Below are 27,037 nucleotides of genomic sequence, written 5' to 3' on the forward strand. Positions count from 1 at the left end.
ATCCTGCAGATCCCCAAAGGTTACAGTCAGGATTATCAAGTGAAATCTAAAATGAGCAGTGCCATTAAAACAGGAGAGATGTGAGCTCTCCCGTTGGTTCCAGTCAGGAGCCTTGCTGCAGAGTTCTGGACCAACTGGATGGGAGGAATTAAAAGCACAAAGAACCATCCTAAGTTCAATTTTAGATACCAACCTTCTCAGGATGGAAATATTTCATAGATGATGAAAACTGTTATAGGACCAGTTGTTCTGAGTCACCTTCAAATTTCTGAAGTTTGACTTGACAGGTGATCTCTCTCTGTTGTGGGTGAAGTAAAGAATGAGCTACCAACTTGTCCTCCTGAGCTACAGCTGCCTCTGTGTTTCTTGCTGATTAGTACATTGGTTAACCTGTCCTGTCAGGGACCGAGCAGTAAAACTCCAGGACAATGGTATAAAAAGAATATCTTCTCACTTTATTTCCATAAATGATTTACCAAAATCAAAACAAAAACGGGCCCAAAGGAAAAAATGGCCACGGAAATAACCTCAACTAAAAGTAACAAGCAAGACTGCCAAAGCTGAGACACACAGGCTAGCCTACAGACAACGAGGAGGGGAGAGACAGGGGAAACAGTAAATAAACCTAGGAAACTAAGTCAACAAAGTATAACTACCACAAAAAGTTTAACTAATACATCCTAACAAAATCTGGTAAACTCAATTAGAGCTTCAGAACGTCTGGTTTCTGGTTTCTTCATTATCAAGTCCCCTGCATCCAGGAGCCAGATGGAATGTTCCACTTCCTGCCTGGAGTTACACTGGGCGTGTCCCCTCTCTCTGCCAGTTCATCCAATCTCAGCAGAATACAAATGAAAATAGTTAATGATCAAATAAACTATGTATAAGATAAATTACTAAATGTGTGCACCCATTAGTAAACATCTTACAATATTGCAACAAAATGAAATAATAAACCAGCGTGTGGAAAAAATTTTTTTAAATAATACTAACACTGAGAAATGGCTGGAGGAACCTCCACATGTCTTAAATGACAATTCACTGGTTTTTCTTTGGGCACTGCTACCCTTGACACCCTTGGCAGCTTCTTAGTTTGCTAATGCCTCAACCGGCTCTGGTTGGACCAGGAAATATGCTCAATGGTTTGGGGATAACTGGCGTAGGTCTCATCAATGTTTTAGATGTTCTTAAATAATAGTCAGTATCCTTCTAAAATGTGAGAATGTTGGAATCTTTCCTCCATGGCTTTGAGTATGTGGTGGTGACTCTCCTTCACATGTAGGTGACTCTCCAGCTTATCAAGCCTATGTCTCCTGTTCCTTTTATTCACCACTCCAATCCTATCTTCACCAATGTCTGTCCCTCAGCCCAGTCTGCCATGGCTCATCAATCCAGTGTTTATACCAAAAATATTTCATTACCAGTCTGACTTCTTCCACTCTTGTCTCTTCTGTCTCTGTAGGATAGCTCTAGCTCCATGGGTTCAGGAGAGTTCACTGGAATAAAGGAGCTGGATGATATCAGCCAGGAGATTGCCCAGTTACAGAGGTAATACCAGTAAAATGAATTTATATTTATGAAGGTTCAGAAGATTATCATGCCCTGGACAACTGAAAATCTACACAAATGAATGGAGCTCTCAAAAAACCCCAACAAAAACCAAACACACACTCTTAAGGTCCAGACATGAGGAGAACCTTTTGTGACTGAATGTAAATAACCTGCATTTGATATAGCGCTTTCTAGAGTCCTAGAACCCCCCAAGGCGCTTTACAACACAGTCATTGTTGGGGCAGCAGTAGTTCAGGAGGTAGAGCGGGTTGCCTCATGATCGGAGGGTCATGGGTTCGATTCCAGCTCTCGCCAGGGGTATTCTGCTGTTGTGTTCTTGGGCAAGACACTTCACCCAACTTGCTTGTGCTGGTGGTGGTCAGAGGGGCCGACGGCACCAAATGGCAGCCTCGCCTCTGTCAGACTGCCCTAGGGCGGCTGTGGCTACGTAGTAGCTTACCATCACTAGCAGTGTGTTATACAAGTTTGATGTATTATACACATCCTGGTGGTGATGAACAATGTTATAGCCACAGCTGTTCTGGGGCAGCTTTGTCTAGCAGACAAAGAAGGTTAAGTGTAATACTAAGTTCTGCTGGGGTTGTCACACTAAGGATCGTTGTGGGTTTGCAAGGCTCAGTTTGACCCCTCTGGTGTTTGGCCCTTCACTAGGTATTAGGCTGGAGCCTACTGAATTCCTTCCTGCACTTCATTCACAAATTACCACACACACACACACACGCGGACCAGTTTCAGTGGCTTCAGATCTAATGCTCACAGCCTTGCACACATCCACCCAGCCATTCTTCTGTCAACCATTTTATCCATCCACCTATCATTTGCTATTTATAATTTATCCTTTTTTTTTGTTCATGCTGTGTCAGCACACTTGCCTTTACCCAGTGGAATACTCTCAGGTAAATAAAAATTTATAAAGGTATGAGCTACCAATCTGTCTCTTTCATTGTTGCACAGTTAACAGTGTTGACTTGCCAACTTTACACTATATATCCATAAGCTGCAACCTAGAGTAATACTTGTTTTACCATGTTGCACAAGACTGTGCTCAACAGCGATTTTGTGGCACACAAGAGACGAATCTCTGAACAAAAATGTGTCATTAGAAATCGCACAAACAATTTGAAGTTACTAGACAAAAAGACACAAGTCACAATTCTTGAATATCAACCAGAGATAAAAATGTAATCTTAGTCATTCTCAATAATTACTGAACTAAAACAGTTCATGACAGTTTTAGAAAAATGACTACCATACTGTCTGTAAAATGTTCTATCTCTTCTTTACGTTGTTTTTGATTTAAATTTACCCCAATCATCTTCTGATAAGATTAAGCTATAAACTTTTTTCTAACCTTCTTCAAAGTTTTTCTCTTTTAGTGATCAGTTCTTTACCACTTTGGTTTTACTCTTCAGATTATTACCATATATCTCCAGTTTCCTGCAGGTGTTTGAAGTTTTCCTTTAAAATCTTAGTCAATCTTTGGTTGAGATGAGTAGTTTTCTACACTGACATATTTAGTATGATGCTGCTCATCAATGCCAACGGATGAAAAAAAGCTAAAGTTATTTTCATTTGTTGGGTTTACTGAGTAATTTAGTGTTTTTTTGTTGTCTTCTCCTCAAATGTAGCTTGATTCTCAGCACTTTAGCATTTATGTTGAATACATACCTTCCATATACATGCGCTTGAACGCACACAGGTGCCCACATGGTGCACTCATAAGTATGGACTTCGGCATTTTCAACACATGTCTTAAGGCTATGGCTGGCACTAAATGCACTGTGAGTTATTATCGTGTGATTGTTCAGTAAAACAATGTTGATTTTATATTTCTGCATCAGGGTGATGCAGTGATAGCCTGCTCTAGTTGTATTGTTGTGTGTGCTCTTCTTTATTTTATTTTTTTGTTTTTTTCTCTTTCTGCAGGTCTAGAACCAGACTCTTGTTCATCATTGATTGTTTCTTTTTGTGGAAATAATCCCATGTCTCATATCCCTGAACCCCTTACTTTTATTCTAAGAGTTTAAGTAAATTTTATTCCTAAGCACCTCTTAAATGCAAATGTGTCAATTATGTTTTCTAAGTTTTATTTAGTCTTAACTCATCTGCGTTTGGATGCACTCTTGTAGCTGAAACTTCTGGCTGTGTGGCTCTGTTCATCAGGGAAAAGTATGTTCTGGAGCAAGACATCCGGGAGATGGAGGAGGCTATCAGACACAAGACTGCAGAGGTGCAGGTAAGGAAAGATTCACTGTACGCTGATTTAAGTCAGTTTAAAATGCTTGAAATCATGACATATTGCATTCACCAGTATGAACTCTGTTTTGAGCAGCAAGCAATCTTGTCTACCAATGACCTGTATTCACAAGTTTAAATAAATGGTTCACCAGGAGATGCAGAACGACCTGGACAGAGAGACAATCAGCCTGCAGGAGCTCGAGGCTCAGAAACAAGATGCTCAGGATCGCTTGGAAGAGATGAACCAGCAGAAACATAAACTGGAGGACATGCTGAGCGAAGTGCGCATCAAGTGCCAGGAGGAGTCTCAGCTGGTGAGGAAAAGAGGAGAAACTTAGCATTTACCAACAACTTCTTAAATTAGATTTGGTTAATATATTTTTTATTCAACATACTGAAGGAAAATAACCCAGATAGTTCATTTGTATAAATTTAGATTAAACAAATGAGAAGTGTAAATCTTAGTCGGAGCTGGAGATGTTTATCTGACACCTGAGTTTTATCAGACATCTCCTGGTTGACATCTATGCTTCACCTTGTTACTATGGCCCTCCTCCAAAACCTCCTGCCCTCTTAAATTTAAATGTCACCAAATTCAATCCAATTCTGTTTATTTATATAGCACCAAATCACGACAAGAGTTGTCTTAAGGCACTTCACAAGGTAAACATTCCAGTTGAGTTCAGTTCATTATGCCAGTTAATTAAAGATTTCCTATATAAGGAACTTAGCAGATTGCATCAAGTGTCAGAGACTTAACAGCAATCCCCATACTAAGCAAGCATGTAGCGGCAGTGGAGAGGAAAACTCTGTCTCATTTCCGTGCGTTGTGTGCAGAACATTTTGCTCCTGTGCGTCTCCCGCGGGGAGGGAAACCTCGCAGGCGTGGCGCTGGAATTTCAGCCGTGGCGCAGCGCCTATGTAGGGGAGTTACTGGAACAATCGGGTCACTGATGTGTGATGGAGCTGATTATTAAGCTAATATTTTTTATTACTCTGAAAGCTCGACTGAATCAAAACAGTTCAAACACAGATGAGGTTCTACAGTTACCTCTGATGCTACGTCACTTATTGAGGAAGAAGAAATCACATTAGAGAGGATGCAGATTCCTTTTTTTTTTTAATAGAACTGATTTTTTTCATGAAAAATCCCATAAAGTTGTTGCTGCTGAAGGCTAAGGGAATAGATGGCTCAGAGCTATGATTCTGTGTAAGTTTGGCAACTGCACTGAAAACTGTACTTTTTATTAATGTACTTAAGGATCATAAGCGTTCTCTGTTACCTTTTACATAAAAAAATAACATGATGAAATCTGCACAATCAGGCTGCTAGATTTTAAAGGGCATGTACTTTTAGCCTGGGGTAACACCAGGTTTTATTTGGGTTATTTGACTCTTGTACCTGTAGATCTCAACCCTCCAGAGCCAGATTCACTCCCAAGAGTCAGACCTGCAGAATCAAGAAGAAGAGCTTAGTCGGGCTAAAGCTGACCTGGACCGGCTGCAGCAAGAGGAGAGTCAGCTAGAGCAGAGCCTGGCTGCTGGCAAGATCCAATTAGAGACCATCATCAAGTCTCTGAAGTCCACCCAGGATGAGATTAACCAGGTAGATAAACTGTTTAGTGTTTTGGACTAACACGGCATGGCTGCTTGCTGTGCCCTAATTCTGTATGAAGTGTGTTTAATGTGGTCAATTTCCAGCCAGCTACCTGTAAGATGCACAGACAACTCGTCCTTATCCAGTTTGTTTGTAGGACACAGAATAACAGCTGTCCTGCTGTGGCTTCTGTGGTTAATCAGTTGCTCGTCATAAAATTAGGATATTCTGAAAAAGTTGATTTATTTCAGGAATTCCAGTCTCAAAGCAAAACTTGTATATTAGAGTCATTCATTACACACAGACTGATATATTTTAAATGCTTATTTTGATTATTTTGATGATTATAACTGACAATTAATGAAAAGTTCAAATTCAATGTCTTGGAATATTATAATATTGTGTAAAGTTTAATATTGAAGACCCCTGGTGCCACATTTTAGTCAGCTAATTACCTCAAAGTAGCTGCAAAAGCCTTACAATTGTCTCAATCTAGTTCTGTAGGCTACACAATCATGAGGAAGACTGCTGACTTGACAGTTAACCAAAAGACGACGATTGACAACTTACAGAGGCAGGGCAAGACACAAAAGTTTATTGCTAAAGAGACTGGCTGTTCATAGAGCTTTGTGTCCAAGGACATTATTTAAGAGGCAAAGGGAAGGACAAGATGTGGTAGAAAAAAGTGTACAAACGATAGGGATAACTGCACCATGGAAAGCATTGTTAAAACCAAAACCCATTCAAAAATGTGGGGGAGTCATGATAATCTATTTTTATGACCAGCACCTGTACTGATGCCTTGGCTGGAATTCAAGGGTCGAGTTTAATTCTTATACTTTTGTGTTTTATGACTTTATCTCGTATGTATATTAATTTCTTGGCCCAGCCCTTAGGTCAGCTGCCATGCTGTTTTATAAGTGCTTTACAAGTAAACTTAACTTAAAGCAGAAATGGGGAGTTTTTTTTTCTCATATGGCACCACCTAGAGGTTGAAATAATATATTGCCTATTAAGTCCCTCTCCCTGCAGCTGTGATGCAGCTGGAAGCAACCCCTCTCATTTATCAAGGCACACCTCTACAGTTACTATTATTGTTCTCCTGTTATACTGTTTATTCATTTATTTTTAAAGACTTGCCCATAAGAAATGTCGCCAACTTTGCATGTGTTTGACATCTGAGTTGAATGCGGTGATCCTTCCACCGTTGAAAGCAGGTCCAAGGTAAATATTTTTTTGGCATGTTTGGACTAGCTGTGTTCTTTACCTTTGAGTGGAAGCAGGCAGTTGGTGAATCAGTATATTTGTGGCTGTGAAGCGGTTTAGCCACTCCATGATTCATCATGTCTTTGCAGCTTTGTAAACAACGCAGAAAGGACACTCGCCCTGTCCCCACGTAGCCGGGGATCTGCCAAAACGTAGATATTTTTCTACGTTTTGGCCTGTCATCCACACGAAAACGGAGTTTTTTCACACGAAAGTGGATCTTTTTAAAAACTCCGGCCAAAGTGAAGATCTGCGTTTTCTCCGTTTTGGGTGTCTGCGTGTGGACAGACAAAACCGGAGTTTTAAGGTCCGCAACGTCACTTTCCGTGACAAAAAATGCTGACATCACGTGTGCGACCTGTGTTTACACTAGCCGACAGCATGGATGCCCTCAGAGCTGCGCTCGCTTTATCAATTGTCCAAGCGCTTTTTGCTTGTTTGTTTTTGCAAGCGGAATTACTGCTCCTTGCGGAAGACCACAGACGAAGGACGAGGTTAAGAACGGGGGAAGTACTGCCGCCTACAGGTCTGGCATGTCCTTAACAACGTATTTATCCGGGTACGTGTGGACAGAGTTTTTTTTTTTAACGCGGTGGTGTGGATGCAAGTTTTTGGAGGGGCGGATATTCGTTTTTTAAAAAAAACCCGGCTACGTGTGGACTAGGCCTCAGTCTAGGTACTTCTGCAAACACTTACCTGCTCTGTGATTGACATCTGTACGAAAGTAGATGCTAACGATATTGGCTAATGCTGAGTGGAGGTCAGTTGAAATTGCATGGGGCCCGATGGGACGGGGGACAGGCTTAGCAAAAAAAAAAACTGACATAGTGCAATCATATGACAGAACAAGGTAAAACTATCACTTTTTCAGATTTTACATAATTCCTGAAAGGGGAAAAACTCCAGATTTCTGCTTTAAGTGGTTATGTGAGTTCACTTCCACTGAGTCAAAAACCCACTGATCTTAAATTCCTGCTCATCAGTCCAGTGACTCAGAACCTTTCCACCTTTCCACACTAGAGTCTGAACACAAGTGTCCACCAATGAAATGAACTTTTAACTTAGTTTTGTACCCATTTGTTTTACATTTTTCAGGCCCGCAGCAAATTGTCACATATTCAGGACAATCAGCAGGAAGTGTCTAAAAGCATTGAGCAGTACAACAACACGCTGAATGGAACCCACGGTGGCAGTATGACCAACTTGGCTGACATGAGCGAGGGCTTCAGTGACAGAGAAAATGGAGGTTTCTCTACTATGGGAAGGCCAATCCAGGTCACAAAGTCGTTACACACCTGTGTGAATGTGTGAATTTGTTACAGTTTCATTATGAGGATGTGGTTACAAAGTTAACCCTTTGGGTGCCAGAGTTTTTTTTTTTTTTCAAGAAAATGTTCAATTTTGACTTGACTATTTTGAAAGGTTGCAGCTTTGAAATGGTTAGAGATGAAGGTAAACTGTAAATGAGAAAAATCTTCAGAAGTTTGTTGGGAGCAAATTCACTCATCTAATTTACATATTATGATATCATCAGGCTGCCGTGTAGGGAGCCTAAGTCTCCTCCCTTTCCGGACGGCTCATGGGTCCCCGGAAGAACGAAAAATGAAGTAAATGGAGCTAAAAACTCCATTTTCTAATCCGCTTAGCCTTACACCCTGGATCACACATACAGTGAGGAACATAAGTATTTGAACACCTTCAGCTTTTGCAAGTTCTCCCACTTAGAAATCATGGAGGGGTCTGAAATTCACATTGTAGGTGCATTCCCACTGTGAGAGACAGAATGTAAAAAAAAAAAACAATCAGGAACTCACATTTTATGATTTGTAAAGAATTTATTTATTTTGCACTGCTGGACATAAGTATTTGATCACCTGGCAATCAGCAAGAATTCTGGCTCTCAAAGACCTGTTACTCTGCCTTTAAGAAGTCCACCTCTACTCCACTTAGTAATCTTAATTAGTAGCACCTGTCTGAGCTCTTTAAAGACACCTATCCACCCCACAGCCAGTCAGACTCCAACTGCTACCATGGGCAAGACCAAGGAGCTGTCAAAAGAAACCAGAAACAAAATTGTGGACCTCCACAAGACTGGAAAGGGCTACGGGGAAATTACCAAGCAGCTTAGTGAAAATAGATCAACTGTTGGAGCAATTGTCAGAAAATGGAAGAGGCTAAAGACGACTGTCAGTCTCCCTCGGACTGGGGCTCCATGCAAGATCTCATCTCGTGGGGTATCACTGATGATAAGAAAGGTGAGGAATCAGCCCAGAACTACACGGGAGGAGCTGGTCAATAACTTGAAGAGAGCTGGGACCACAGTTTCAAAGGTCACTGTTGGTAGAACACTATGCCGTCATGGTTTCAAATCACGCGTTGCACAAAAGGTTTCCCTGCGCAAGTCATCATATGTCCAGGCCCGTCTGCAGTTTGCCAGTGACCATCTGGATGATCCAGAGGAGGCATGGGAGAAAGTCACGTGGTCAGATGAGACCAAAGTAGAACTTTTTGGTCTAAACTTCACTCGTGGTGTTTGGAGGAAAAAGGAGGAGGAGTTGCATCCAAAGAACACCTTCTCTACTGTGAAGCATGGGGGTGGAAACATCATGCTTTGGGGGTGCTTTTCTGCGAAGGGGACTGGACGACTGCACTGTATTAAGGAGAGGATGAATGGGGCCATGTATTGTGACATTTTGAGCAACAACCTCCTTCCCTCAGTCAGAGCATTGAAGATGGGTCGTGGCTGGGTCTTCCAACATGACAACCAGCCAGGATAACCAAGGAGTGGCTCCGTAAGAAGTAATTCAAGGTTCTGGAGTGGCCCAGCCAGTCTCCAGACCTAAATCCAATCGAAAATCTTTGGAGGGAGCTGAAACTCTGTGTTGCTCAGCACCAGCCCCAGAACCTGAAAGATCTAGAGAAGATCTGTGTGGAAGAGTGGCCCAAAATCCCTGTTGTAGTATGTGCAAACCTGGTCAAGAACTACAGGAAACGTTTGATCTCTGCAACTGCTAACAAAGGCTTCTGTACCAAATATTAATACTGATTTTCTCAGGTGTTCAAATACTTATGTGCAGCAGTGCAAAACAAATAAATTATTTACAAATCATACGTGATTTCCTGATTTATTTATTTATTTTTTTTACATTCTGTCTCTCACATTGGGAATGCACCTACAATGTGAATTTCAGACCCCTCCATGATTTCTAAGTGGGAGAACTTGCAAAATCGCAAGGTGTTCAAATACTTATATTCCCCACTGTATGTTGTACTGCAATTTAAGTGAAAAGTAATGATGGGTGTTTCGGCCACGCCAGTCACGTACTTTGAGATTTATTAGTTTGTAAAAGTTCGTAATTGGCATGACTACACATCAGAAATCAGCACGTCGCATATGTGACGTCACCACATAATCTATTCTCCCCAAAGTAGCTGCTACTTACTAAATGATCAGATTTATGGTGGTTCTTTCCTCCTGTGGGTAGTTTGCAGAACTTACAGCCCTTTTCCCTCAGTTTTCTCCGTGTCTGCTTCGATGATGTCACCTTCGTGAAGCGCATTTGTAGTCCTGGACTTCTTTTCACACAAAACCTAAAATTGCGTTCCCCCCGTTAGAAAATAAGCGCATTCCTGGTACCAAAATGTGTCTTTAAAATTCATGGACATCATATGTGAAATCCATGGAACATAACAAGCAGAATTAGAAAATAGAATTTATAGCTCCATTGACTTGCATTCATTTTTTCGTTCTTCCGGGGACCCATGATGCGGACGTAGATCGGCGTGACTTAGGCTCCCTATAGGAATGCATCACATCAGTTTTACAGATGTGTCTTCTTATATTTGCTCTTTATTTAGAAATTTTGATTATATTTAGAAATTTTAATTTATAAATACATATATTTGATCCAAGCACCGGCGAGGGATGTCCTTTCTGTAACCAAACACAGACCCTAGAGCATCTAGTGGTAGCATGTTCCAGGTTATCAGGGATGTTTAAGGTTTTAGAACTGTGGGTTAGTGCACTGGGGGAGGCTTTTACCCTACGCTTGTTTGTTTTTGGGCCCAAGTACAGTGTCAGAAAAAAACAGACAATATTGTTAATTAACTTTTTATTTGCATGTGCAAAACTAGTCATCTGGAAAACCAGGAAAAACCAGATGCTGGACTGATGCTGATGCTGTTGATTTGCAAAGAAAAATAAATAATTTAAAAGTCAAGTCTCTCTCTCTCTCTCTCTCTCTCTCTCTCTCTCTCCTCTCTCTCCTCTCTCTCTCTCTCTCTCCTCTCTCTCTCTCTCTCTCACTCACTCACTCACTCACTCACTTTGGTGATTCAGTTAATTCTTCCTCACTGCATGTTGAAGTGTCCTTTGGCATGTAGCCCTGAGTGAGTGAGCAACTGAATATATTTTAAAACAAAGTGTAGTTAGGGAATGAAAAAAAATCATCTCTCTGTCTTTATTCTACAGGAAGATCCATTTAAGGTGAAACCATCAGTGTTCAACAGTCAGCCTCAAGAGCCCCAGGCAGACCCTTTTCATTCTGAAGATCCTTTTCAAACGGATCCATTCAAAGGTTGTGATCTTCTTCCTTTGGATTGTTTTCTGCATTTCTCTGTGTTTGATACTCCATACCTCTAAGATTTTTTTTCTTTCAAACAACTTATATGTGCTAAATGAAATGGGAAGGTTGGAGCTCACTGATCGCTTCCAAAATACTTTTAAAGATGAGTATGCAGAGCAGGAACGTTGGTGGTTTATCCCCCAATCGAACCCGAGTGTCAAGCTGTTAGGCATTGGGTCCTATTTTGGGTCCTATTTTTAGTCCTTGGTATGACCCGACCGTAGAATTGAATCCACTATCTCCCAGTCTCAGAGCAGACACTCCTACCACTAGGCCACTGGGCTGGTTTAAATGGGCTCTTAGTCAAATTTGAGGCTTTTTGCTCTGTCCATGGAAAGGTGGAGCTTAACGACCTCTTACCCTTACACAATAAAATCAATTTTCACTTATCTCAAGATAAGAGAGGGAAATTAAGCATAAGACAAATGTGACATTCTTTCAGAAACATGTTACGAGTCTAAAAAAAAAGAACAAAATCAACAGAAATGGATACATGACATTTAACTCATGAAAGATGGGAGAAATTCTGCTCTTTGACACCAAAGTGTTTCACATTATTTAAAGTGAGCCTTTTCTACTGAACAGTACATTGAGAATGTCACCACCTCTTACCTCCTTTAACCAGCCTTTTCCATTATGGAGGACCTGGAGTGCCCTAATGAGGCAGTATTCAGGAAATGTAGCTGACTTTTGGGTCATTATCTTAATGGTTTAGGCTGTTTAATAAAAGCCAAAAGGTGATCAGTGATCTCCAGCCCTTCCTTTTGTTGTAGGTTTGTTGTCTCTCTGCAGGGCACCTGATTCAGCCATTTGCTGCTGAAAAGCGCACAGAAAGCCTTATATTTATTACACTTTTTTCCTGGAATTGTGCACTACTTGACAGAATTTCTCACATATAGGTGATCCATTTTTAAGTGATCCCTTTGCAAAGCCACCATCATCATCATCTGCAGGTATGCTATGGATACGAAGGAGTTAGCGTAGTTATTAGCGAAGGATAATGCATTTCTGAAGCCAATTAATAGTTAATGAAGCTGTTTAAAAAAAACATTAAACTTCTTAGGTGTGCTCTTGCTGTGTCGTGATTCTAATTCCATGCTGTCGTTCTTTTTAAAACACAGAAACAGTTTTGTTTACCTGTTTTGTCGCTACGTTTCGCCGGCGATGCTGATGGATCAGCATCAGCCTGAAGAAGCCTGCAGCCGCCGGCGAAACGTAGCGACAAAACAGGTAAACAAAACTGTTTCTGTGTTTTAAAAAGAACGACAGCATGGAATTAAAACATTAAACCGTTTGTTAACTTAGAACTACACCTAATCCCAATTTGGAGGTATCAGTCAAGAAAATATATCAATGAATATGGTTTAATGGTGCTGTGACAGCCTTTTAGAAATAACACAAGAACCAAATAGTCCCCAATTTATTTATTCAAATCCAAATCAATTGTTTAAACTATTAACATTAAAATACCGAAGATTTTTATCCCAGAGATTTGAGTTAATTACATCTCACCCTGTAGGAAAAAAGACTGACTGTGTCAAATGTGTACCACAGGGGTTAAGAAACAATAATGTACATCATTTCTGCTTCAGATCCATTTGGAGGGGATCCATTCAAAGAGACTGATTTATTCAAGGCGTCATCAGAAGATTTCTTCAAAAAGACCACAAAGGTGGACCCTTTCTCCACACAAGACCCCTTCAGTAAAAGTGCCACTTTACCTTCCAAGGTACGACACGCGACCATGCTATGGGATGTTAAGCTGGTGAAGAGATGGGAAGCATGCTTATTATGGTGTTAGATGTTCTATGCCTAACTTTATACGACACTTGAATGCTTTGGGAAATGTGGCTGTGATGTTGAAACTAATCGAGGCTTTTATCTTCTACAGCAAACCAGTTATTTTACAGGCACTGACCCGTTTTCTTCAAGCCACCCAAAATCCAGAGCACCTGGTAGGGTTTTCTTTGAAATGTATCACAGTTACTGCAGTGTGTGTGTGTGTGTGTGTGTGTGTGTGTGTGTGTGTGTGTGTGTGTGTGTGTGTGTGTGTGTGTGTGTGTGTGTGTGTGTGTGTGTGTGTGTGTGTGTGTGTGTGTGTGTGTGTGTGTGTGTGTGTGTGTGTGAGAAAGAGAGAGAGGGAGAGAGAGAGGGAGACAGGGAGAGAGAGAGAGGGAGACAGGGAGAGAGAGAGAGGGAGACAGGGAGAGAGAGAGAGGGAGACAGGGAGAGAGAGAGAGAGAGAGAGACGGGGAGAGAGAGAGAGACAGGGAGACAGGGAGAGAGAGAGAGGGAGACAGGGAGAGAGAGAGAGGGAGAGAGAGAGAGAGACAGGGAGACAGGGAGAGAGAGAGGGAGACAGGGAGAGAGAGAGAGAGAGAGAGAGAGAGAGAGACAGGGGGAGAGAGGGAGACAGGGGGAGAGAGAGAGAGAGAGAGGGAGAGAGAGGGAGACAGGGAGAGAGAGAGAGAGAGGGAGACAGGGAGAGAGAGAGAGACAGGGAGAGAGAGGGAGACAGGGAGAGAGAGAGAGAGAGAGAGAGAGAGAGAGGGAGACAGGGAGACAGGGAGAAAGAGAGAGAGAGACAGGGAGAGAGAGAGAGAGAGAGAGAGACAGGGAGACAGGGAGAGAGAGGGAGACAGGGAGAGAGAGAGAGAGAGAGAGAGAGAGAGAGAGAGAGAGACAGGGGGAGAGAGGGAGACAGGGGGAGAGAGAGAGAGAGAGAGAGAGAGGGAGAGAGAGGGAGACAGGGGGAGAGAGAGAGAGAGGGAGACAGGGAGAGAGAGAGAGACAGGGAGAGAGAGGGAGACAGGGAGAGAGAGAGAGAGAGAGAGAGAGAGGGAGACAGGGAGAGAGAGAGAGAGAGAGACAGGGAGAGAGAGAGAGAGAGAGAGAGAGACAGGGAGACAGGGAGAGAGAGAGAGACAGACAGGGAGAGAGAGAGAGATGGGCTCTACTCCAAACGTCTATTGAAATAAGTTAGGCACACACTCGGCGTTTAAAATTTGACAGGAGTATTAAGAACAGATTTTTGCAGAATTTTTCTCTGTAATTCATGAACATTTATTAACTCCATGACCTGCAGACACACACTGGGTATGTTAACTTGTGTAATGTGATAATTAAAACAAAATCTGTGATCAAATGGGCCCAGTAACTTTAGCTAAGGTCATCATTTACATGACGTATGTGAACAGAAATAAACTGTGACACGTGTATTTCAGACTTGTTCAGCCCATTAGACCCATTTGGGAGCAGCTCATTCAGCAGCGTGAACTCATCGACTGGGTTTGCAGACTTCAGTCACATGTCAAAGCCGAAAGACTCTTTTGAAGGAAGGGCCAGCTGGTTGCCAGACTACCAGAAGGTATTGTGCTGGGGTCCAAACCATGAGCTGAAGGCACTGTGGGGAAGTACAGAGTATTAAAAGAAACCCAAACTACTATTCTCACAGTCAGAGCTTCATTGAGGGTACACAGCACACTTAAGCCGGGCGTACACTGTGCGACTTTTTCACTCGTAGCACTCAGCTTCAGCTCAAACTGTACGACTTCCTCGCAGAGCAGATCTCACGAGTCATGGGCTCACACTGTACGACCCAGTTCTCGCATGCGACCTGACCGCTCACACTGTACGTCTGGTAGCAACACGTCGGCCCTAAAAATATGCTAGAAATAGCAGTTTTTACTCAACACGTCAGACTTTTTTGTTTTGCCTGTTGACCTTCGGGAGTGCTGCAGGAGGACACACAGGGATTTATGGGGGTTGGATGAGGAAACGAAATAAAGAAAGTAAATCTGTGTTTTGTTATCAGTTTAATTTGACATGAACACGACAAACACGCTTTCTTGACAATCTTTGTGAGTAAAAAAACGTGTAGAAAGTAAAATGAACAGCGTGTGTTATTAGGGAAATAGCGAGCGGCGTTGATGCAGGATTGCGCATGCGCCGTGAGCGGTTCAGGTACTTTTTGGGTCGCAGCTGCTCGCAGCGCCGCTTCAACAGTGCGATACCCTCATGAGGGACGAGCGAAATTTTAAACACGCCAGAAGTCCGTGCGACCTCACGACTGCTGATCGGCAGCTGGTCACGTGGTGTTAATCGCCTCTCGTAACCCCCTGTACACTACACCACGCTCGGCGCAAAACTCGCCCCGATCTCGTGGATTCTCGCACGAGTGGAAAATCGGCTCAAAAAAGTGAAAAAGTCGCACAGTGTACGCCCTGCTTAAGAGGACTAAATCAGAGAGACCGAGGCTGTTGCCTGTAAAATAACTCCTATCACTGTTTCACTCTTACCTGTGTTAATTTGGACAATAAATGTAGTTTTAGTCTTAGTCTTTTGACTAAAATTCTTTTAAATTTTAGTCACAGTTTAGTTGCTTAATTTTAATTATAATCTTATTTTAGTTGACTAAAATGTATGCATGTTTCTTCTGATGCAATAATTTTCAGCTTCTGTAAAGGAAATAAAAAATTCACATTTCACACTTAGGATCAATAAAACTGTATTTATAATTGTTTTAATAACAATAATTATTGGAAAATACCTAAATGAAAACTGACTGTTTGATACAGTCTCTCAATATTAATAAAGCAAACAAATCTGTATTTGTAAACTAAAGTTAAGATTTGTTGTCAGGTTTATTTATTAAAGCGAGCTGCCTGAAGGTTTTTTTCTCATAAAAACACCACTACAACATAGAACGCTGATGTTATCGACTGTAGCAGCGCCACAAAACCGATTAAACCACCAGATGCATGTATGTCTGTGGTTACCGGTAGCTTGTTCAAACAGTGGCTGGCTCCAGACTGCGATTGGAGTTTTTCTCGTCTAGTCCTGCATGTTCCATTTGCTGATTGGTTCTTTTCCCGTTCTCCCATTGTTTACGTTTTCAGATTTGTTTCTGTCAATTTTTATTGCTGTCTTTTATTTGTCTACGAAAATGTTGATCAATATTTGTCATAATGTAGTCTTTAGAGACTTAAATATTTTAGTTTCCGTTTTGTTTTAGTCTGCAAAAATGCTTTTGTCTTGGAAAAACAAAAGAAAATCTTTCATCAACAAAATTAGCACAGACTCTTAACTGTTGTCTTCGTGATGGTTTTGTCCCCTAGGCAGTGTTTGTGGACGACCCATTCAGCAGGAAAGGTGATATGCCGGCTCTGCCTCCAAAAAAGTGTGTCCCTCCACGGCCCAAACCACCCAGTGGTGAGTGTGCTGGAGTAGATTCTCACCCATCTAGTTTTAGGTGGTAGACTTTTTTGAAGGTTTCTCTCTGACTAAATACTTTTGTGCTTATGGATATGAGTGTGTGTGTGTGTGTGTGTACGTGTATGCATATATGTATATATGTGTGTGTACGTGTATGCATATATGTATATATGTGTGTGTATAAATGAACATGTGTGTGGGTATACATGTTCTTATGTGTTTTTTATGTATGTATTTTTATTCTCATTCATTGTAGTTGTATGTTTTAGAGAGCGAACATCTACCGAAGCTAAATTCCTTGTAAATGTAATTTTACTTGGCCAATAAATCTGAAAATCTGAAATCTGTAGGGCTGTCATAATGAACACTGAAATTAAGAATAAAGACCCAGTATTTCCATTGATTTTATTGGGGAAAAAAGGAGTACAATGTTTTTATTTCAAAATTAAACTGTTTCCTCTTTGAAGCTCCTGTTACTAAACAAGATTAGGAGCTATACAAGTTCGTGTCCTGTGGCCAATACCTGGTCTGAGGTCAGCCTGTGTGCAGCTGCGGAAGCTAAATCAAATCAAGGTGTGAAGGGTTTCTCCTGAAACGTCTGTAAACGAGGCAATGAGCACCGAAAAAGATTCTCAGGGAAAAGTTGTTACTCTGATAAAATGTTACTCAAGCACAAATAAAGTTACTATTGCAAAAATCTACTCAAGTAGATGTTAAAGATACGGAAGAGGATTAAGACCACTGAACAGAAAAGAAAGAGAATTCTACATTTTTTCTTAAATCTCAGAATGTGACGTTTTTCTCAGAATTCTAACTTTATTCTCTTACTTTTTTGTCAGAGTTCTGACTTTTCTTCTCAGGATTATTAAAGTTGTAATTCTGAGATTAAAGTCAAAATTCTGAAAAAAGTCAGAAATTCTCTTTTTTTCTGTTAAGTGGCCCTAATACTCTTCCGTATAAAAGTAACAAAACAATGTTTTCTTTATAAAAGCTTTCTATGGATTTTCATCTTAATCAGACCACTTGACTAGACAATAATAGTTTTTTAAAATGAAATTGCAAGTGCTTTTACATTTAAATGCAAGCCTATAATCCCAGTTTTAAGACTTTAGGTTACAAATAAATCAATCATCAGTATTTTTGTACAGACTAATGATTGATAACTCTCACTGGGAGGAGTAATGCTTGTAAGGCATGAGTGGCACGATGGGTGTGGTGCATTCTGGTCTTCACAGGTTTTTTTCTGTGGTTTGTGGGCTGTGCTCTTGGCGTGTCTGGTTCATTGCTAATTATGTCAAAGTTGACAGTTTTTTCTTGCCTTTGATTTCAGGTAAAACAACACCAGTGAACTTGACTGGCCCAGCAGATTCCTCCAAACCATGTGACCCCTTTCAGTCATTCACCTCTGATGTCATTGACCCATTTCAGAGTAAAAAAGGCCCGGGAGATCCATTTAGTGGAAAAGACCCCTTCGCCCCATCTTCAGCATCAAGTAAAGCTCCTAAAGCCTCTACCTCAGCTTTTTTTAGACATTAGTTATGTAAGTGGAGCCTGGTGATACTGTTGAACTGTATACCATTAAAACTAGGGATGGGTTCCGAATTCGGTACTTTTTAAGGTACCGACCGAATTCCATAGTACCGACCGAGCACCGATTCACGTCATTTCAAACGGTGCCTCGTTTCGGTACCCGTCCTTCATAACGAGAACTTGCCAAGAAAGATGCGCATGTGCAAGAGCGTTATGTCGTCGCTCACTGCGAGCCAGTTGTAAACAGAGCAGCATGGTAGAAAGAACGCACGCTAAAGCTTGGGTCCACTTCACTAAATGTGATGGGTAACTGGGTGATGATGAAACCAGCGACAACGATCTAAGTGAGACATCCTCATCTTAATCTCCTCCGGTAGGTAAATAAAATGTTTAAGATAACGTTAGCTTGATATGTTAGCTTCCGTTTCGCTAATGGTGCGTTCGCTTTCTCCTCGGAACTCCGAATTTCCGACTAGAAGAACATGAACGCGCTCTAAAGTTTGGCTTCACTTTACTAAATGCGACGGGTGATTGGGTGAAGAAGAAACCAGCGACAACGATCTAAGTGTGAGGCATCATCGTTTTAATCTGCTCCAGCAGCTAAATAAACTGTTTAAGATAACGTTAGCTTGATATGTTAGCTTCCATTGCTACCATTGTTATCAGTTAATGGTGCGTTCGCTTTCTCCTCGGAAATTCTAACTTCCCAGTAGGAAAAATCTAATGCAAATAAGACGGCAAAAAGAATGAAGATACACAGTAAATTTAGTTCACAGTAAAGATGTTTGCTTCAGTTTAATTATCAGCTTATAAAACTACAAGGACGATGTTAAAATACAAGCAGCTGAATGTTATTTATCGTGATATTTATCAAATATTGTTATAAATTGAGAAAAATATATATTTCATTATAAAAGAGAATTAAAATGATAAACACTCAAAAGTATCGAAAACTGGTACCGTTAAGTACCGGTATCGATTCCTAGGTACCGGGAATTAGCACCGAATCGATTCAAATGTCAAAGGTACACATCCCTAATTAAAACCCATGTATGTTAGTGAACACACACGTGAGCGTGGTACAAGTCCAACAAGCTAAATTCCAGAAGCATGTGTTGACACTGAATATTCAGTCCAATTAAAGCCAGCATGACAGTTTGTTTGACGGAAATTCCATCTGATATAGTTTTTATCCTCGTAGGACACATTAATACTACTGTTGAGTTTGATAAACAACTTGGTTTGGTTTTTGGTGCCAGAGTTATGCAGGGTAGGACAAGGTCTATGTGCATGCGTGCTGTGTTGATCTGACTCATCTCTGATTTTTGTCTCTGTTTTGTAATCTACCTCTCTGACAGGACCTGAAAAAGTCAAGGTAAGAAACTCTTCACATAAGTTCATACAAACTGTTTTGAAATGTTGTCAAAAGGTATTTTGTTGATTTTCATGATGAATTTGATGCTTGAAAACACTTTTGGCCTCCAATATAAGCTTCTGTAGCGTTAGCTTTTTTTGGACAGTGCATTTTGAAAAATGTTTCAGATTCAAATAAATTTCAGTATCAGACAGCTGAAGTTAATACAAATTGTTATTCTAAATGATGATTGTATACAAACTGTATGAAAACATTTGACTAAATTATAATTCACTAAAAATCAACTAATAAAAAGGTATGGTCCTTTTAAATTGTGCTTCAACAGAATATAAAAATGAAGCTGATCTAGACTAAAAGGAATGTGTCAGGTTGAGATGTTGGAGGACCCAAAATGCAGAAACCCAGGATGACACGAGGCAGAAGTTGAATAAATAAAATAAATCCTTTATTTTTGGGATGATCAAAAACAAATTAATCCAAAGAAGGCTGGGAACCAAAGTCCAAAAATCCAGATGAAGATCTGGGTATCCAAATATTCAAAGGCACGAGAAGACTAAATCCAAACACGAGGGGCACTAGAAGACATGACAGAGATGCAAACAATGGACCAACAAGACACTGAGACAAGACAGTACACAGGGAGGATGAGAGGGAGATGAGCTGCAGGTGTGTGGGGTGTGGGAGGAGGACCAGGTGAAGGCAATAACTAATCAGGGGAGAAACTAACTTGACCTAAAAATAAAACCTCATACAAAAGAGCATGAATTCAAAGGGAGGGGGGAGAAAAATAATAAACACTGATGGGAAAAAACATACTAAATCATGAAAGGCTGTAACTAAAGGAAATGGCTTGAGAAACCTAGAGGGCTGGAGATCTAGGAGCATATGGGGAAAACCAGAAGACACATGAGGAAGACGCAGACATGACACATGAGGGCGCTAGGACACAGAAGGAGCACCTAGAGAGGATGGAGAAACACCAGGAGGCACATGAAAGAAGGGGCAGACGCAGACCATGACAGAATGTTCCTCTTTAAAAGATGTAAAGCAATGTGAGCACATCCAACTAAACAACAAACCAGGTGACTTCTGTGTGGTAATCGGAGAATCATCCAGTTTAAATGGACAGAAGTAGTCACTGTGCTGTTTGGTGTCAGGGTGTGTACCACACCGAGCATGGACCACAGAAAGCTGAGGACAGAGTTGTCTCAGGTGATTAAAAGGTGATTGTAGGGTCCTGGAACCCCCCAAGGCGCTTTACAACACAACCAGTCATTCACACACACATTCACACGATGGTGGGGATGAGCGACGATGTTGCCACAGCTGCTCTGGGGCGCACTGACAGAGGCGAGGCTGCTGAGCACTGGCGCCACCGGTCTTTACTCAGTCTAGGGTGAAAATGAAAATAAACTAAACTGAATTGACCTAAACCTCTGTGCTCCCTCTTGTGTAGGTCAGGTTGGGTTTTATTTAAATCAAGCCAATACAGCGCTGACTGGTAAACACCTTAGTGAATTAGTGCCAACAGAGATACCAGTTCCACATCTGAGAAGGGCTTCTCACTTATCTTTCTGTTTCTCCAGTTTGGAAATGAGGCTCAACAGTTGGAGTGGGCCAAGCGTGAGAGTGAACGGGCAGAGCGTGAACGACTCAAGAGACTCCGGCAGCAGGAACAAGAAGATCTGGAGCTGGCCATCGCACTCAGCAAGGCAGAGATGTCTAATGCATGACCTGCAACCCACCACTAGTGACTGACATCCAGAAACATAGACATGAAGCCCACAGCTCAAGTAATTCCTAATGTACATGCACAGTCTGCAATACACATACACACACTCACAGCCGACCTGGTAGGAAAGAGACCTGAGGTTATGACAACGGATGTGAGGAAGAGGAGCCCTGAGTATTTGCTCTGTGGTGATGGAGCCATACAAGCTGATCCGGTCTCATCTCTTTTCCAGTTGCGATCTCATCCAGGGGAAATGATCCCAAAACTCCCTGAGCAAGATTAAGGGGGATGTTTTCTTGTTGGTTGCACAAGCTGTGGCGAACACTACACTACGACTCTGACTGCCAGGCACACCGAACCTTTCTTTGATCCATACGCTGTGTGTTGTTTTCTTGATGAGATGACCCACCCCCCAAAGAGGACTGAAAATGGGACAAAGATGGTTTTTCTGTGGTCTCTATCTCAGATTCAGTAGGTAAAACACGTTTAGTGTTCTGGGTGGAGAACTAGATGTACAGAAGTTATTTATGTCCTCATGGTGGAGAACACTTCTCAGAAGATCCTGGACCGAGTCTTACTGTAAAACCATACACCCATATCAGGCTGGATTATTGAACTCATACGTTTGACCCACAGACCCAATGTTCAGATCCTTTACTGCTCTGTGAGGCTCATTCAACAGGAAAAGGAAACTTGGCTGAGTTGTCACTTCATTAGGAACCCCGGTGCCCCGGCTAATCAGCAACATTTAGCGTTTAGTGTCCACATAGAGGACAGCTGTCTTTTTAAATTATTGTAAATAAAGTGTGGATGTGACCACCTGAATTAGTTTCAGTGCCCACAGAGCTCCGCTTGTTTCCCCCCTGCTCCAAGTTCAGCTAATTTTAAGGTCATTGGAAGGTAGGAGAAGCGGTCCTGACTGTGATTGTATCCAAAAGGATCTGTTGTGAAGGTCCATGAAACATCTGGGATGCTGCTTGTTACGACTTTTCTCGTCATTCTGCTCTGCTGTCAACACAAACTGAAGTGGAAACTTTTTTTTTAATGAAGCGCTCTTCACTGCTTCGACCCAGACTCTCTCATGTGAACTAACTGATGAACAGCTCCGACGTCGTTTAAGTCTCTGACTTCCTTCGACCTGCTGGAGCAGTTAAAGCCGCCATAAATGTGTTTATTTTTTATTGTTTTGACCATAATGTGAAAACCTTCCACTATCTGTAAAATACATAGTTGTTCGTTCATTTTATGCTTCCAATAATGAGTGTTCAACCCCACAAACTGACCAGAGTCTGCCTCTAATGTCCCGATGCCACACAACACAGAAGAAAAGCTTCATGAGGGATTTTATTTTCTAAATTAATCTTTTTGTTTTTTTAACACACTTTAAATATCTGGAGCTGGTTACTGTGACGCATTGTCTTTGTCACTGGCTAGAAACTAGAAAGATGTGAAAAAGTCTGCAGAATCACCGTTTAATAGAGCAGCATTGACTTGACCACTTGTTTTTACTGTTATTTTGTTTTTGTTTACTTGAAAGTTTGAAGGGGACTAACTAATAATTTCACATAGAACTAACAAGACAGATTCTGCTGAGCTGCTGTAGTTGGGTTTAAAACTGTAAAGCTACTTAGTCTGTACGTCACGTCTACTTGAACAGTTTGAGTTTTTTAATGATGAATTATCTAAATAAAAACACAAAATGAAATGTTGAAAAAACATGTTATGCCAACTGATTTCAATAAATGTAGTTGCTTAAATTTAAAGAGTAATATACATAGTTATATGTTATGCTAAAAGTAAATGTATTACTTTACTTACTTTAAGCAGCTAGTTTTAGTGGGACCAGTTGACATAGCTCATTCAGGTAAATTCAACATTTCTTTTCTTAGAGTGTAGCTGACTGAACGGACTTCTGAAGTTAAAACCTGATATACTGTTGGTGACTTGTTGGCAGTGTTGGGAGTAACGCGGTACAAAAGTAATTAATTACTGTAATGCATTGCTTTTTGCTGTAATGTGGTAATGTAAGGCATTACAGGGAAAGAAAAGGTAATATTTACTCGGTACAATTGTCAGTAACGCGGTAATTACAACGCATTTTTAAACCCAGAATCAAGACGTGGGTTTCCTAAAAATTCAAATTGCGGGAAGCCTGAAAAAAGATCCAGTATCCACATATATGACGTCATTTATGGACTCAGCTTTGCGGGCATTCTACGAGCAGAGAGGACGCAGCGGTAATGGCTCAAATACTCCAGCTGCGTCCTGCGCGCGGCCGCTGTTGTATTCACAAAATCGCTCCACCAAAACAAAGTAATTCGTTTGTGATCGTTTATATCAGCTCATATTCTCTGGTACTTCATGTACTTTTCAGCTGGTTCATAATCTGTGCCCCAGGGATTTCAACTCATTGCTGCTGGAGCGCATATTAAGATTTTTTTTATGTTTGCGTTCGGTAGATCCCTTTGGCTGATTAGTTAGAAAGTAGAAAATCTAGGAAACAGTTTTTCTGGAAGGCGGAGAAAACATGAAGCATGCAGGAAGGTTAGAGAGAGAAAGGGCAGGAAATTATTCACATAGAATCAAGAAAACAAAACAAAGTGCTTGAAAAGAAAAAAGTAGGTAGATTCATCCCCAATACACAGTTTTACCAGTGAAAAGAAATAATATATAAGAATTTAATATTTATACATGTGATAGAATCAGATCACCCCAGAAGTCAGTCCCACATCCAGGGCCGTATCAAGGCATTTGAGGACCAAGGCAAATATATGCTTGGAGCCCCCACCACCTCACTCCCTGCTCAGTTAATACAAGATGGCAGCGTGCTGAGAGTACAGATTGTTGTTGCTTTTATTTAATAAACAATCATTTGAAAGCACTGTTATTATATCTGACTGTTTTTAACAGCAATCCTAGCTCAGACACCACATCACCTTCCTCTGGATGTGTCATGAGTTCACTGAGCGTCAGATTACCAGATTCATACTGAAGTTGTTTTGGTGAAAGTAACTTAAAGTACTGCAAAAGTAGTGTAATGCCTTACATTTTAAAATCAGTAAGATTGTAATGTAATGAATTACTTTTAAATGAGGGAAACAAGTAATAAGTAATGCAATACAGTTTTGAAGTAACTTGCCCAACACTGCTTGTTGGGCTCAATCTTTTGTAACCACTTTGAATAACGTACACCGCACTTTTATCAAAAGTCCTATGCCTGACCAAGTCGCATGGTAATTACAAATACATTGTGACGGTCATGCAAAGTTTTTTTTTGATACAGTTTAGTCACGAAGAGCGGTTTCAAAGGTTTCTCACATTTCTTGCCCCAAAGAATCAGTCATTATTTAGTGAGGAAGTTTGGCTCAAACATATTGGAGACATTTTCAAACTTCAGTGATTTGAGAGTGACACCCTAAGTATGCAAGGAATTTGAGAACTCTTGCAAATGATTTGAGACATTTTGGAAACTCAGTGAAGCCGTTTACAGTTTGTCACCAACAGTCACAACCCAGTCAGAAACTCAGGTTAAAAAAAAGTCATTCTTAAAACTTTCTTGAAGCTGCTGACATCACCTGACATTTACACTTTTATTGCTTAGACGCTAGGTATGTAACGATCTTTGATGGTGAAAGTGGTGTTGGTGATGATGATGATGACGACGATGACTATGCATGGACTGGTTTCAGATCTCTGCCCTGGAGCAATGAGATGTAAAGCATTTCTTATTGTGGTACAGAGCAGGATGGTCACATGACTAAATCACTTAAAACTTTATTTTTTTTTTGTAAAACCTAATAATTTTGGAGTCCAAATGCTGAATGTTCACTTCTGTAGGTGTTAACTGATATTAAAATGAAGGGGATAAAAAGAAGTTGGTCCTTCCTCTGCAGCCCTGCTTTGACTGGTTAAGTGTCAAATGTGTTACTGATGCAGCTGCTGTACAGTAGTAGCTGCCTTCATCTTGACTGAGCCGATATATCACTGTCATGAGTATCTGAATGGGAATCTGCTTTCTGTTGTGTCAACTATCACCTAATCAGTACGCTGAAGACCTAGAGATGCTGGAAAAGGATCTTCAAATGACTGGCTGTTGTTGAATTATTCAACTTCAAAAATTTAAAACCATTTTATTTATTTCTTTTATGTTGTAGGGTTTGGTCAATTGAGTGCTTTAAGAGCGCAATATATATATTACCTCTACTTATGACCAATAAGCTGTGATACTCTATCTAAATATAGAATATCTCCCTGCCTGGTCTTTATCAGAATCAGAATCAGAGGGTTTTATTGCCATATGTGTGCCAAGTCACAACATTAGGAAATTGCTGCCGTATTTGGTGCAGAAGGAAAGAAATAAAAAATAAATATTTAAGAGATAAGCAAATATAGGAAGTAATAAAGTACTCATGATAAAATAATTTATGTAAAAAGTGGCAAGAATTAGAGAAGCAGCTATCTACCCCGTGTAGGTACTAATCTGAGTGTTTTTCAAGCACTCGGGTCACGTGACTGGGACCAATTGACTTGAGTGGGCTGCCCTAGGATTTTCGTTCAAAAGTCCAACTGCAGAGGGGAAGAAACTGTTTTTGTGGCGAGAGGTTCTGGTCCGAATGGATCTGAGCCTTCTGCCAGATGGGAGCGAGTCGAAGAGACTGTGTCCAGGGTGACACGAGTCAGCTATTATCCGACCTGCACGCCTCAATGTTCTAGAGGTGTACAGATCCTGTATGGAGGGGAGTTTGCAGCCAATGACCTTCTCTGCAGAGCACATGACACTCTGCAGCCACTTCTTGTCCCTGGTGGTAGCTCTAGCGTACCACACGGTGATGGAGGAGGTGAGGATGGACTCGCTGATAGCAGTGTAGAAATGCCTCATCGATTGTGGTGATAGGTTGAATTTCTTCAGCCGCCTCAGGAAGTACATCCTCTGCTGGGCCTTTTTTCTGATGGTGGTGATGGTGGGCTCCCATTTGAGGTCCTGGGTGATGGTGGTGCCCAGGAAGCGACATGAGTCCACCATCGTGATGGGAGTGTCAGACAGGTTTGGGGGTGGGGTTGCCTAAAGTCCACAACCTCCGCTGTCTTCTGGGTGTCTAGCACCATGTTGTTGTGGCTGCACCAGGACACCAGCCGTTCAGCCTCCATTCTGTAAGCGGACTCATCCCCATCAGAGATGAGTCAGATGATGGTGGTGTCGTCAGCAAACTTAATTAGTTTTACAGACTCATGTTTGGAGGTGCAGCTGTTGGTGTACAGCAGGGGTGGGCAATTATTTTTTCCATGGGGCCACATGAGAAATAGAAAATATTGTGGAGGGCCGCAGGCCAAAAGGCTGAAGTCAATTATGCATAATATTAATGGTATTTCTTTAAAAAAGGCAGTAAATACCATTGTTTCTTCAAGCTGTAAGAGTAGACTATATGTTATAAATGAGCAAAAAGGAAAAAGTGAGGTTGGCTTACAAAAATGTGATTTATTCAAATTTCCCAAGGCAATGGTAAACAAAGTGTGCACATTTGGTTTTTGTTAAACATTTGTGACTTATATTAGTTAACAGTTTCAATCACATTCACTCCAAAACACATTCTGAGTTTCAAATATTGTTGGAAAGAGGTTCTTAGCATTCTACAGACACACAGTATCGTCTGTAAAATAAAATCACTGAACTGTGATCTTGAGAAAGAGGTTTAAAAAAAGTGTCCCAGTTCACTGCTAGTTGCCTACATTTGTGGTCCAAACACCTTATTTTGTGTTTTTAAGCAATTTTTTTCTTATTCATTGAGAGAAATCTAGTCTCTGCTGGGCTTTAACGAGTGCATCAAAGTCAGGTTGAATGTCTGAGGTGGAGATGCGAAGCACAGCTGACAAATGATCATCAGTGAGAG

At 41.1% G+C, this 27,037-nt stretch overlaps 1 protein-coding gene across 2 annotated transcripts in view; it reads left to right on the top strand.

Moving 5' to 3' along the window:
- The window catches only part of eps15l1a (epidermal growth factor receptor pathway substrate 15-like 1a), a 44,560-nt gene extending 23,187 nt beyond the window's left edge, over nucleotides 1–21,373 (top strand). The window contains exons 13-26 of one of the 2 annotated variants that reach the window (XM_015962254.3): nucleotides 1,463–1,548; nucleotides 3,736–3,808; nucleotides 3,963–4,124; nucleotides 5,219–5,416; nucleotides 7,769–7,948; nucleotides 11,145–11,250; nucleotides 12,198–12,251; nucleotides 12,891–13,027; nucleotides 13,190–13,253; nucleotides 14,523–14,665; nucleotides 16,416–16,509; nucleotides 17,843–18,004; nucleotides 19,401–19,417; nucleotides 21,004–21,373. In XM_015962254.3, the coding sequence (XP_015817740.1) occupies nucleotides 1,463–1,548; nucleotides 3,736–3,808; nucleotides 3,963–4,124; nucleotides 5,219–5,416; nucleotides 7,769–7,948; nucleotides 11,145–11,250; nucleotides 12,198–12,251; nucleotides 12,891–13,027; nucleotides 13,190–13,253; nucleotides 14,523–14,665; nucleotides 16,416–16,509; nucleotides 17,843–18,004; nucleotides 19,401–19,417; nucleotides 21,004–21,150 (1,623 nt within the window). In that variant the 3' untranslated portion in view covers nucleotides 21,151–21,373. The remainder of the gene's footprint in view (nucleotides 1–1,462; nucleotides 1,549–3,735; nucleotides 3,809–3,962; nucleotides 4,125–5,218; nucleotides 5,417–7,768; nucleotides 7,949–11,144; nucleotides 11,251–12,197; nucleotides 12,252–12,890; nucleotides 13,028–13,189; nucleotides 13,254–14,522; nucleotides 14,666–16,415; nucleotides 16,510–17,842; nucleotides 18,005–19,400; nucleotides 19,418–21,003) is intronic. The other variant, XM_054749581.2, reaches the window with a different exon arrangement.
- The last annotated feature ends 5,664 nt before the right edge of the window (nucleotides 21,374–27,037 follow it).

Source organism: Nothobranchius furzeri, chromosome 16 (genome assembly GCF_043380555.1).
Source record: "Nothobranchius furzeri strain GRZ-AD chromosome 16, NfurGRZ-RIMD1, whole genome shotgun sequence".
Classification (NCBI taxonomy): Eukaryota; Metazoa; Chordata; class Actinopteri; order Cyprinodontiformes; family Nothobranchiidae; genus Nothobranchius; species Nothobranchius furzeri.